This window comes from Scylla paramamosain, chromosome 29 (genome assembly GCF_035594125.1).
Source record: "Scylla paramamosain isolate STU-SP2022 chromosome 29, ASM3559412v1, whole genome shotgun sequence".
Lineage (NCBI taxonomy): Eukaryota > Metazoa > Arthropoda > Malacostraca > Decapoda > Portunidae > Scylla > Scylla paramamosain.
Window position 1 is genome coordinate 18,104,380 of NC_087179.1, and position 12,500 is coordinate 18,116,879.

General features: G+C 43.1%; 1 protein-coding gene across 1 annotated transcript in view; it reads left to right on the forward strand.

Moving 5' to 3' along the window:
- The window catches only part of LOC135115522 (exostosin-1-like), a 61,374-nt gene extending 49,310 nt beyond the window's left edge, over positions 1–12,064 (forward strand). Inside the window, exons 3-8 of the mRNA XM_064032383.1 lie at positions 50–169; positions 1,260–1,411; positions 1,537–1,642; positions 1,769–2,041; positions 2,922–3,169; positions 3,654–12,064. Coding sequence (XP_063888453.1) covers positions 50–169; positions 1,260–1,411; positions 1,537–1,642; positions 1,769–2,041; positions 2,922–3,169; positions 3,654–3,834 — 1,080 coding nt within the window. The 3' untranslated portion in view covers positions 3,835–12,064. The remainder of the gene's footprint in view (positions 1–49; positions 170–1,259; positions 1,412–1,536; positions 1,643–1,768; positions 2,042–2,921; positions 3,170–3,653) is intronic.
- The last annotated feature ends 436 nt before the right edge of the window (positions 12,065–12,500 follow it).

The following is a 12,500-nucleotide window of genomic DNA, read 5'->3' on the forward strand; positions in this document are numbered from 1 at the left end:
GTTGGAGTGGATGAAAATTGCAGGGTTGATACAGACAGGTGTGTTGCAGGTGCCAGAGGTTGTGAGATCCATCAATGCCTCTCAGATGCTACAGATGAGGCAACAGACGCAGCTCATTTGGAACAGATACTTCTCCTCCGTTCAGAAAATTGTCTTTGCAACGCTGGAGGTAAGTGTCCGTTTGTCTGTATGTCTATGTATGTGTATGTTTGTTTGTCTGTTGCTTTCTTTTCTTTTGCTTTCCTTCTCCTCCTCCTCCGCTCTTATTCCTTTGTTCATTATTGAAGTAAGCTGTCTGTGTGTCTGTTATGTTATTTCTTCTTCTTCTTCCTCCCTCATTCCTCTGTTTCTTGTTATTGTCATTATTATTTTTCTTTTCTTTCCTTTTTCCTTCTAATTGTGGGTTGTGTTATTCCTATTTTTATTCTTCCTGTTCTTTTCTTTTTTTCTTTATAGTTTTTGTGTCATCTGTTTCCTTTCTCATTCCTTTGTTTTTTCTTGGTAGTGTGTGTGTGTGTGTGTGTGTGTGTGTGTGTGTGTGTGTGTGTGTGTGTGTGTGTGTGTGTGTGTGTGTGTGTGTGTGTGTGTTTCCTCCTCATTCCTTTGTTTTTTTTTTGGCTTTTTTCCTTTTATTTGTTTTCTTTCTTTGTGTGTGTGTGTGTGTGTGTGTGTGTGTGTGTGTGTGTGTGTGTGTGTTGTTGTATTTTTCCCAGAGTGTTAGTCATGTCTGTTAAAAGGTCATCTCATATCAGACATCATTAAAATCCTCTATTCCATGTGTGTGTGTGTGTGTGTGTGTGTGTGTGTGTGTGTGTGTGTGTGTGTGTGTGTGTGTGTGTGTGTGTGTGTGTGACAGTGTTTTGAAGCTTCCCTTACTTTCTTATGTTCTTTTTGTATGTATGTATGTTTGTGTGTGTGTGTGTTTGTTTTCTTTTTCGCATGCAAAATTCAGATAAAAAAAAAGTTGAAATACTTTAGCCATACAAGAAGTACAGTAGTGTGATTACGCAGACATATAAAAAAAAAACAGATTGATATTAAACTGTAAGGGATAAAAAGTAAACAATGCTGTCACTTATCAAAGAAATAATTAAGAAAAGACCAAGAAATTACCTATACAAAAAAATGGAGTCTTCCGTTTCACATTGACACGTATTACCAGCAGACCATCACAACACTGCCTTTGGTCTACTCCCCACTCACTCTCACCCCCCTCCCCACCCTCACCCCACCTACTCTCACCTCCCCGGCACCTGCAGATCCTGGCGGACAGGGTCAAGAGGTCAAGGGCACGGCCGCTGTCGGTGTGGAACAGTGACCCCGGCGCCCTGGCCATCAACTTCTCCTTCTCCGATTACCTGCCACACTTCCCCTTCTACCACGACGCCCTCGGCACTGCGCCACACTCCAGGTGAGGCACTACCACCACCACCACCACTACCACTACTGTACTACCATGTATACTGCACCACTTTGAGAGAATGTTGGAATAATGTCAGGTGTTTGTAATTGTCTGTATCTCCGCCACACACACAGATACACAGCGGTGGTGTCGGTAAGTCATGGCGGCAGTGGTCCCATACACACCACGCCACTCTACAGACTCATCAAGAACATTTCGAAGAGCAAGTTTGTCGGCAAGGTATGTAATAATAGTAATAATAATAAATAAATTGAGAGAAGAAACAAAAAAGCCTTATCTGACATATAAAACAACAACAAACACCACCACCATCACCAACACCACCTCACAACCCAACCCTTGCAGATCGTGGTGGTGTGGACGAGCCCTCAGGTGGCACCCCCAGAGAGCAGACTCCCCGGGGGCTCGGTGCCAGTACACGTGGTGGTGCCGGCGGACCCCTCTCCCTCGGCACGGCACGCCCCACACCCACTAGTGACCTGGGATGCCGTTTTCTCCCTGGATGAGGACGTGACGCTTACCACTGATGAGCTGGACTTTGCCTTCACTGTGTGGCGCACCTTCCCTGACCGCCTAGTGGGGTACCCGGCGCGCTCACACCACTGGGATGAGGCTAAGGTACATGTGTGGTGCATGGCAATGGTATTACTGGGCTGGAAACTAAGAAGGTGGGTGGTTTGAGAGCTTTGAATTCAGTGGAGGGTGCTAGGAAGTTGCTATGGGCTTGTGGTGTGCTTTCCCAGACTGCCTGGTGGGGTTAAGGTGGGTACTGGGTGGTGGCAAGGGTGGGGCTTTGTGTTGGTAGCCTCAGAGGGTCGGGAGATGAGGGTGGTGAGGAGTGGTGTGTAGTTACCTAGTTGTGGTTTATGGAAGGGGAGTAATCTCATAGTCTCTCTATATCTATCTATCTATGTGTGTGTAGGAGTGGTGTAGGAGTGGTTGGGGATGGTGTGGGTTCTGTACTTATGAATTATTACACGCGTCTTCAGTATTAAGGTGCTGTCGAGTGTGTCTGTTTATCCACTATGTTGCCTACCCTATTCCTGGATGGTTCTGTCAAACTTGAGAACTTCCTTGAGAATTGAAAAACTTAGTGTCTGTCACCAAGTCAGCCAGTCAGCCAGTCAGTCTCTGTTCATCTACTACAACTGCGTCCCATTTACTCTTGTGGATCAGCAACAAATGGGTGTGTCAAGCAACAGCTGTGTCTGGTATAGAGGTGCTGCTGTCCCTGCATTGGCTCATCCATGCAGGGACTGCCGCGTGTAGTCCTGATGGCTTCTTGCAGGTCCCCCTATTTTCTCATGTTCTTATGTTATGTTGTTACTAGCTTTGTACTGTATCCCATTACTCCTGTGAATGCTAATAGTTGTGTTTATCAAGCTGGAGATGGTCTAGAACTGAAAGGCTCTATAATGTCATGTCAGCCAGTCAGTCTCTCCCAGCCATGCCAGTGCCTCACCCCTCACCCTCACCCCTCACCCTGTTTGCTTCTCAGGGCGGGTGGAGCTACAGCAGCCGGTGGACCAACTCGTACTCTGTGGTGCTGAGCGGCGCGGCCATCTACCACCGATACTGGCAGCACGTGTACACCCACCAGGCCCACCCCAGCCTGCTGGCCGCCGTCACCACCACTGCCAACTGCGACGACCTGCTCCTCAACCTGCTGGTGGCTGCCGTCACTCGCCGCCCACCCATCAAGCTCACCCAGCGCAAGCAATACAAGGACCCCGCCTCGGAGGCCAAGTGAGCCACACACGGGGGAGCCAAACACTGCACTGCGCTGTGTTTGGTTCACTCCTGAGTCGTGTTTTGTGCAAGTGGTTGTGTTTGGAAGGATTTGTGATAGAGCACCTCCCTTGATTGTGTCTGGTCTTGACTGAGTCACATTTTGTACCATTACTTGTGTCTGGAAAGGTAGACGAGGTGTGTGTGTGTGTGTGTGTGTGTGAGAGAGAGAGAGAGAGAGAGAGAGAGAGAGAGAGAGAGAGAGAGAGAGAGAGAGAGAGAGAGAGAGAGAGAGAGAGAGAGAGAGAGAGAGAGATCCAGTCATTGGTAGTGTAAATTGTTGCCTTCCATACAAGTGGTATTGCTTCTATATAAAAAGCTAGGTAAGGTGTGTGTGTGTGTGTGTGTGTGTGTGTGCGTGCGTGCGTGCGTGCGTGCGTGCGTGCGTGCATGCGTGCGTGTGCCCCCTCAGCACAGGTGTTAACAGCCACCTTTCACACAGGTGGGTGTGGACGGAGCAGAGCCACTTCCAGCAGCGCAGTGTGTGCCTGAACACCTTCGTGTCGGTGCTGGGCTTCATGCCGCTGCGGCACTCCAACCTGCGCCTGGACCCGGTGCTGTTCAAGGACAAGGTGTCCATGCAGAGGAAGAAGTACCGACAGATTGAGAAGATCGGCAGCTAACGACAGCTGAGGTTTAGGTTCTCAAAACTTTTAGTGTTTGGTGGATACTTTGTGCTGAGCGACGGCCTCAACCTCAACTCGGAGGAGACTCTCTAGGCCACAGTAGCTGCGGCGGCGGCCGACGGCCTGCTGCTCCCTTGCAGACTCTCTGGGTCGGCTGCACTCTTGATGCCAACTCGGAGCGAACTCTGTATTAAGGGCAAGTGTCTCAGCAGTGATGCCAACGCAGAGAAAACTCTCTAAGTCAGGTGGTGTGAGTCTGTGCGTGTGAGTCTTAAGGGTGACAACACACCAGCCACCACCACCACCACCACCACTACCACTACCACCGTCACTCTCACTTGCTCACCACCTCCCGTATGTGGTGGTGATCCATCTGTTTGCTTCTCTTGACCACTTCCATTAGGCATCACCATAGAAAAGTACTCCACTCCACTCCTCTCCACTCCACCTGATGTGTGTCCTGTTGTCCCATGTGTCACTCTTCCTCTCAAGTCTCCACTTCACCACTCATGAGATGAATATTGTCGTTTCATTACTCCACTAAGCCTTATTGTTTATCTCATCTGACATACATGTATAAATATTAGACCACTTGGAACCACATGTCATTCCTCCCAAGGCACCTCATACAAACACTCACAATTTGACCTGAAGGGGAGCTGAATCTTTACCAATGACACGACTTCACTGGCTCAGAAAATTTGTAACCAGAACACAGGAAAAGCACATTAGGCATTACACCAAGACGACCTTCGGGCCACAAGATCATGTATACAAACACACAAACATACAAAACACACAAACATACAAATCTGTAACCAGGAGAACACAGGAATAGCATTTTAGGCATTACACCAAGACAACCTTTGGGCCACAAGATCATACATACAAACATACAAACATACCAAGGCCATCTCCCTGAAAAAAAAAGGCAGCTAAGACAAGGCACATAGCTTGCACACTCACACTCCTTACCACCATTCTCTTAACCCTTTGGCTCCCAGCAGAGGATCAGTGCAAGATTATAGTAAGACGGATTTTTACCTGTAACAGGCCTATCACCTTCACTGGGCCAGGAAACCAAACTGTAACCAAATGAAGGCAAGGAGAGCTCTTTAACTGATAGGCCAAGACAGCTTTTAGGCTCTTAGTGTGACAAATTTTTACCTATGAGGCCTGACACCTTCACTGTGCCAGGAAACCAAACACCAACCAAACAAAGACAAGGAAGGCTCTTTAGATGGTAGGCCAAGACAACTTTTAGGCTCTTAGTGTGACAAATTTTTACCTATGAGGCCTGAGACCTTCACTGTGCCAGGAAACCAAACTGTAACCAAATGAAGATAAGGAGAGCTCTTTAGTTGGTAGGCCAAGATAGCTTTTAGGCTCTTAGTGTGACAAATTTTTACCTACGAGGCTTATCACCTTCACTGTGCCAGGAAGCCAAACTGTAACTAAACAAACACAAGAAAGGCTCTAGATGTTAAGCCAAGACAATTTTTAGGCTCATGATCATAGTGGGACCTTTAAATCTTCAACTATAAGGTCTTTGCTGAGCCAGGAAACTAAACCATGACTAGGACACAAGGAAAGCAGCTTAAACTAGACCCAGGGTGACTGTCAGGACATAGGATCATTTGAAGACGCTGTGAGTGAGAGGTTGTGGTGGTGGTTGTAGTGGTGGTGGTGGTGGTGGTGGTGGTGGTGGTGAAGTGGCGCATCATCATCGTCGTCATTATCACCACAATCTTCCCGCAGACAGAACTGTTGAAGAGAAATTGGCGTTCAGGTTGAGTATGTGCATTTTTCTTGATTTCTTGCTCCCAGTGAACCAATGACTTCTGTAAGTAAGTGTCATTCAGAGCGAGTCCTGAACACAAAGCTTGAACAGTCAGTCAGTCAGTCAGTCAGTCTTTGTACCCTGCGTTGTAGTCACTCATTGTACATAGATGTTTGTGTGTGCGTGTGCATGTGTGTGTGTATGTGTGTGTGTGTGTGTGTGTTGGAGTGTGAGGTAAGTGTGTTGTAGTGGAGGATGTGAGTGAGTCCTCCAGTCTCTGTGTTACAAGTTGTTTATGAGAAGGCAGCTCAAGACAAGCCGTGTGTATTTGCCCGTCTGTCTGTCTGCCTGTCTGCCTGTCTGCCTGTCTGTTACTCTCCTGGTTCGACTCAATGGGAGAGGAACAAGAGGAGCCTAATTCAACTTCCATTATGTGTCTGCTGCGTTGTGTGGACGGCTGGCTACCCATTAGACATATCAGCTGTTGGGTGTTAAAAAATGTGTGTGTGTGTGTGTGTGTGTTTGTGTGTAAGTGACTGAGTGTGTGTCCAAGTGAGTGTCTGTATGTGTGTGTGTGTGTGTGTGTGTGTGTGTGTAAGTGACTGAGTGCGTGTGCGTCGTTTTATACTCAAAATAGTGCGACGTTTTTTGATACAGGAAAAGATTGACAGTTTAAGAAAAAAAAATTGAATGCTGTCTGTGTAGAGAGAGAGAGAGAGAGAGAGAGAGAGAGAGAGTCACTAGGTAAAGGTGCAGTGGATGGTGCCAATAATTTGTTGCTCCATATAACATGTACAGTAAGCAATTCCACAGTCATATTACGTCTTTTAAGTGTTCATTCTCTGTTAGGTTGGGATGTCAAGCTCAAAAGACTTGTAGCATATATTAGTTCGTCACTACATTAAGTTTGAGGGTTTTGAGGTGAAGTGAAGTGAAGGAAGGAAGGTGAGGAAGAGGAAGTAAGGTGGAGTTAGGCATGAGGAAGTGGAAGTGAGATGGTTAGCAAGGAAGGGAGATGAGGAAGCGAAGGTGAGGTGGAGTTAGGCAAGGAAGGTGAAGGAAGGAAGACAAGGAAGAGGAAGTGAGGTGAAGTTAGGTAAGGGAAGGTGAATGAAGGAACATGAGGAAGTGAAGGTGAGGTTAGGCAAGGAAGATGAGGAAGTGAGGTGAAGTGAGAAAGATAAGGAAGCGCAGTTAATTGAGACGTGCATGTGAAGATAGGAAGAGAAGGAAGTGTGGTGAGGTGTGCTAGTTATTCCTCCTCCTGGATTTTATGAATAGAGGAAGGAAGAAGTGAAGGAGTGAAGGAAAGGAAGGTTGTTGATACTTTATGCTCATGTACTTGTGAATGAAGGAAAAAAAGGGTGTTGAATGAATGTGTTTCCCTCCTGTGTATTCCTGAAAAAAAGTAGGAAAGATGAGAATGAAAGAAGGAAAGAGAAGGACTGTATATTAATTTCTCTTCTTCCTTCAGTTTTCTTTCATATTAAGCAAAATGAAGGAAGAAGAGATGTGATTCTGTTTGTGAAGGAAGGAAGGAAGGAACCTGGGAAGGAGAGGAGGTTGTTGAGAAGGAAGGAAGGAGGGAGTGAAGGAGAGGTGGTGTGATTCTGTTTGTGAAGGAAGGGAAGAAGGAAGCTGAGAAAGGATAGTAGGAAGGAAGAAAGGCAGGGAGAGTTTGTTAGCCTCCTCCTCCTCCTCCTCCTCCTCCTCCCTGGTGGTGGTGATGGTGGTGGTCTTCAAGTCATTCCAGAGTTCCTGTCAATGCTCTAGAGTTAGGGATGGAGGTAAACAGTGAAATAAACAAACAAACAAACAAACAAACAAACGAACGAATGAACAAACGAACAGATAATATACTAAATGAATTATATTGATCGTTGTTACTCATTCATCATCACTACTATTGTATTACTTAACTACTACTACTACTACTACCATTGTGGCTACGACTACTTGAAAACAATACTCTAAATGATCTTTTCCTCGCTATTGCATTGTGGTATCTTATCTTGACTATTGCCTGTGTTGTGTTCATGTAACCTCTTGTGTTCTGGGGCACTATGAGAGAGAGAGAGAGAGAGAGAGTCATAGTAATGTGTATCTCAAGTTTTGAATCATACTCAAGCTGTGATGTGCCAAAAAAACTGTACTGGGCTATGTGACTTATTGTTATTATTATTATTATTATTATTATTATTATTATTATTATTATTATTATTATTATTATTATTATTATTGTCTTCTTCGGTATTAGGTTGTCATTATTATTATTATTATTATTACTATTATTATTATTTTATTCTTGTTATTAGGTCTTTATCAACACTTGCATTTGTTATCAGGCACTAGTTTGTTATTATTATTATCATCATTATTATTATCATTATTATCATTATTATTATCTTGTGTAATCACCTTCACCTGCAACTTAGCAAGACAGTGTGTGTGTGTGTGTGTGTGTGTGTGTGTGTGTAGCGAACCATGCAAGTGTACATGTGTCATTTAATATTTTTCGAGATTCACCAACGAAAACCTGCTGTCGGAACCCATGAGTATATTATTAGCACTTATTTCCCCTCTTTTCATTTTTTTATTCTGCATGCACCAAATTTTTCCACGGTAATCACCCTGACATGTTGGCGAGACCTTTAAGTCCTTCATGCAAGTCTTGATCTCCCTGCAGGACAGTGCTGGAAATGTTCTTAAAAGTTCACTTGTACACATCTACTTAAAGGAAGGTCAGCAGGGGTGATTGTTTAGCAGTAAGCCAGTGGTGAGAAGTCCCTAAAATTGTCAGTCTTTTATTAGGAATACTTGTGCCATAATTCCTTTCCTTTTATGATTTATGAGGTACCTGCTCTGCATGTGTGTGTGTGTGTGTGTGAGAGAGAGGCAAGAAACACTGTCTTTGATGGTGGTGGAAATATTACTCATGGTGAATTTCTCAGTGACTCAGTATTCATGCATAGGAGTGTTCATGGATTCTCTCATTGCCCACCAACTCACTGACTGACTGACTGACTGACTGACTGACTGACTGAGCAACACTTTCTCTTTCCTTCCCTTGTCAGTCATCCACAGTGTTCATCGATTCTCTATAGCTGACTGACTGACTGACTGACTGACTGACTGACTGACTGACTGACTGACTGACTGACTGACTGACTGACTGACTGACTGACTGACTGACTGACTGGCATTACTTGTTTTTTATCAGTCATCCCCACTTACTCAAATTCTCACAGCAAACATCATTTACGAAAGACAGGAAGCTGAACTTGTGAAGGACATATGGGACTTGTAAATGACCAGATAGAACCCATAAGAGGGACTTGTAACAGAAATAACCCTTGTGACTGGCCCTGTGACCTTTAGACACTGAGTTAGACTGTAAGGAAAGGAGGTGCAGTAACAGGACTAACATAACCCTTGTGACTGGCCCTGTGACCTTTAGACAGTTAATTAGACTGTAAGGAAAGTATTGCAGTAATAGAATTTGGGTTAGACTGGCAGGGAGGGAAGGTACAGTCTCATAGTCTCACCGTATCCCCTTCACTCTTCCCTGCCCAGTCTCCCCCACCCCCCCTCACCCCTCCCAGTTGGCGCAGGAGTGTTAAACTATACATACGAGTAACACGAAAGATTCCATTTTCCAGGGACCACGTTTGATCACCAGTGTATTAAGGGAAGTGCGGATCGAGTCGTTTCATTCTCATCCGTGTGGTAAAGTTGCCGTCTTGAGCGTTGTGTGTAGATGAAGTGGATTTTTTATCATGTATATGTGAAGAAGTGGATTTTTATTGCTATTATTTATTAATTTATCTTTTTTTATTGACTTATTTTCCGTGTGTGTACGTGTGTGTGTTTGTTGAAGCCGCCGTTTGTTGGTTTGTTCGTCTGTTTCCCCAGTGATGTGATTAAGGTCCAGATCATCGACAATAAAAGTAATGGTAAATGTAATTCCTTATGTCGTTGAAGACTTATTGTAATTTTTTCTTTATTTGTTGTAATGGGAACAGATTCTCTCGTTATTTTTGATGCATTTTGTCACTCTAGTAGACGAGAATTAAGTGTTTGACAATAATAACAGTCACTTATTCTTGGCTCTTAATCTCTTGCTAATTCTTTATCTTCTTTTCCTCCATTTTCTTTCTCTCTTTCCTGTTCATTATTATCTCCCTCATTATTATTCTCTATTTTTTCTTATTTTTCTCTCTTCTTCTTCATTCCTCTGTCTCTCGCCCCCTCCTCCCTGCCATTCTCCGTCCTCCGTTTTCTGTTCCGCTGGGTCGCGCTCATTGTTATCCTCGCATTGTTATCGTTGTGGTCTCTGGTGTGGTGACGGTTCTCACGCCTCATTGCTCATTGTCGGCAGTTGAAGCTCATTCCCTTGTCGTTAAGTTCCTTCTGTTTTTCTATGGTTTGTTTTTACTATCTCTATCTCTTTAGTTTTTGTTTGTTTCCTGTTTTTTTTTTATTTCTTTCTTCTCGTCTTTAATTTCCTTCTGTGATTCTAGTTTTCCTTTGTTTCTTGTATTTTTTTTTTTATATTTTGGTTTATTTTTGGCATTATTTTCTCTTTTCCTGTCTTCAGTTTTCTTATATTTCCATGGTTTGTTTTCCTATCTCAAATTTCCCCTTATTTCCTATATTGTTTAGTTTATTTCATCATTATTCCCCCCCAGTTATTAAGTTCCATCCCTCTCTATGGCATTTTTTTCCTATCTCTTTAGTTTCCCTTTATCTCCTGCATTCTTTTTAGTTTATTTTACCACTATTTCCCCTTTGTGCCTCTAAACCCCCATTGTGTTATTTCCGTAACCACTTAGTCTATACAAATTAACCCTTTCCCCGCTAACTGGTACACCTTTCCTTAATTACCAATCATCTTTACTACTCCTACAGCCACATCTATCTTTTAAACTGTGTAGAAACTGGAAAATCTATTGTTTTTTTTAATCCCCTTCCTTGTAGAGGTTTTGAAAGATTTAATTCATTATCTTCTGTTGTAGTTAAAGGGTTAAGATATGTTTTCCCCCGCCCCCTTCCTATGTGATGCTGTGCTGTGTTGCTATTGCTGTTTGTTTTCTCCCGTAGTGAAGGTTTAAGTAAGTATTTATATGTTGTAAACTTGTGTGATTCAAAAGGTGCATTTTTTTTCTTAAGTATTCTGTGTAAGTCACTTTTTAGGTTGAAAAATTGTTGTATATTTTACGTGCTGTGCTGTCATCTTGTTTTTCCTCTCATTTTTCCCTGTGAGTGAGGAAAATGGCCGGTTTTAGATGTTTCATTCTGTACTGTGGAGTGTTTCATTGGTTTTTCTCTCTTTTCATGCAGTGGAGGAGGAAAATTTATGTATCTATTAAGGAAAATGGCCATTGTGAAGTTTGTTTTCTCTATTGTGGAGCACGTGATTAGTTTTTCCTCTTTTCACACAGCTGAGGGGGAAAATTTATATATCAAGTAAGAAAAATGTCCGTTATTAAGTGTTTTCTCTATCGTGAACACTTAATTAGTTCTCCTCTCCTTTCAAACAGCTGAGGAGGAAAATTTATCCCAAGAAAAGGAGGTAGAGCATTTAATTAGTTTTTCCCTTCCTTTCAAACAGCTGAGGAGGAAAATTTATCCCCCAGGACTAAAAAAATCTATACCCTGTAGCATTTGGTCCTAAGTCTCATCCCACACCGCGTCCTGTCGCAACAACAACAACAAACAACAACAATATACTCACAAGATGCCATAAAGGAAAATACGGCAAAAAAATAAATGAATAAAATAAATTACGTAATGAACTATATAATTTTTTTTTTCCGTGAGATACTTGAATTACTTATCTTGTCTCTGGTTAATTTGGAATCTTTGCCTCCATTTTCTTTTTTTTTTTTTTTTTTTTTTTGTTTACTGTGGCAACGGTTTCACTTTTCTGGATTTTTGATATTTTGTGTTCGTTTTTATCGTCTCATTTCTGGTGCAATCTTACGTTATTATCTGATATTCTTCTATGTCGCTCTATTTCACTATCTTTTATCTCTGTCTCTTATATAAGACCAGCAACTTGTAGGCTTAATATCTTGCAGCTTCCCTTATTTTATTATTTTTTTTCTCTCTGTTCTGTCTCTCTTACAAACACACACACACACACACACACACACGTTCTGTTCCCAGGTCTACATCACAAGCACGGCCGTCTTGATATTAAATACTGTAGCATAATTTACTTATTGTGAGAGTAAGAGTGGTGTGAGTGAGCGTGTGCGTGACGAGCGAGCGAGCAAGCGAGTGAGTTAGTGAGTGGGCGAGTGGGTGGGACGCCTGCCTGCCTGCCTGCCTGCCTGTCTGTCTCCTGAAGGTGATGCTAGGATTAATGAAGTTTTTTGTACATAATTTTGTACTGGAAGGCTTGTACATTGAAGTACATTCCCTAGCAATAAAGTGTCAGTGGATGCAAGTGTTTTTATTAAGCCAACCTGCAGTAACCTGTACTTAACCCTTTGACTGCTTTATTTATTTATTTATTTTTTTATGTAGGAGGGACACCAGCCAAGGAGAACAAAAATCCAACAAAAAAAAAAAATGAAATGCTGGTCCGAATAGAGTAAAAAAATTGAAGGATAAGTGTCTTGAACCCTCCCTCATGAAGGATCTCAAGTCATAGGAAGGTGGAAATGCAGAAGCAGGCAGGGAGTTCCAGAGTTTACCAGAGAAAGGAATGAATGACTGAGAATACTGGGTAACTTCTGGTACATCTTAACCTACGACTCGACTGGCACCTGGTACACCTTTCCCTAATTACCAATGACTCAGACGGTTTCACTCGTTCCCCAGCCACATCCTGTCTTCGAATTGGGAAGAAGTTGCAAAATCTATTCGTTTCACGTCG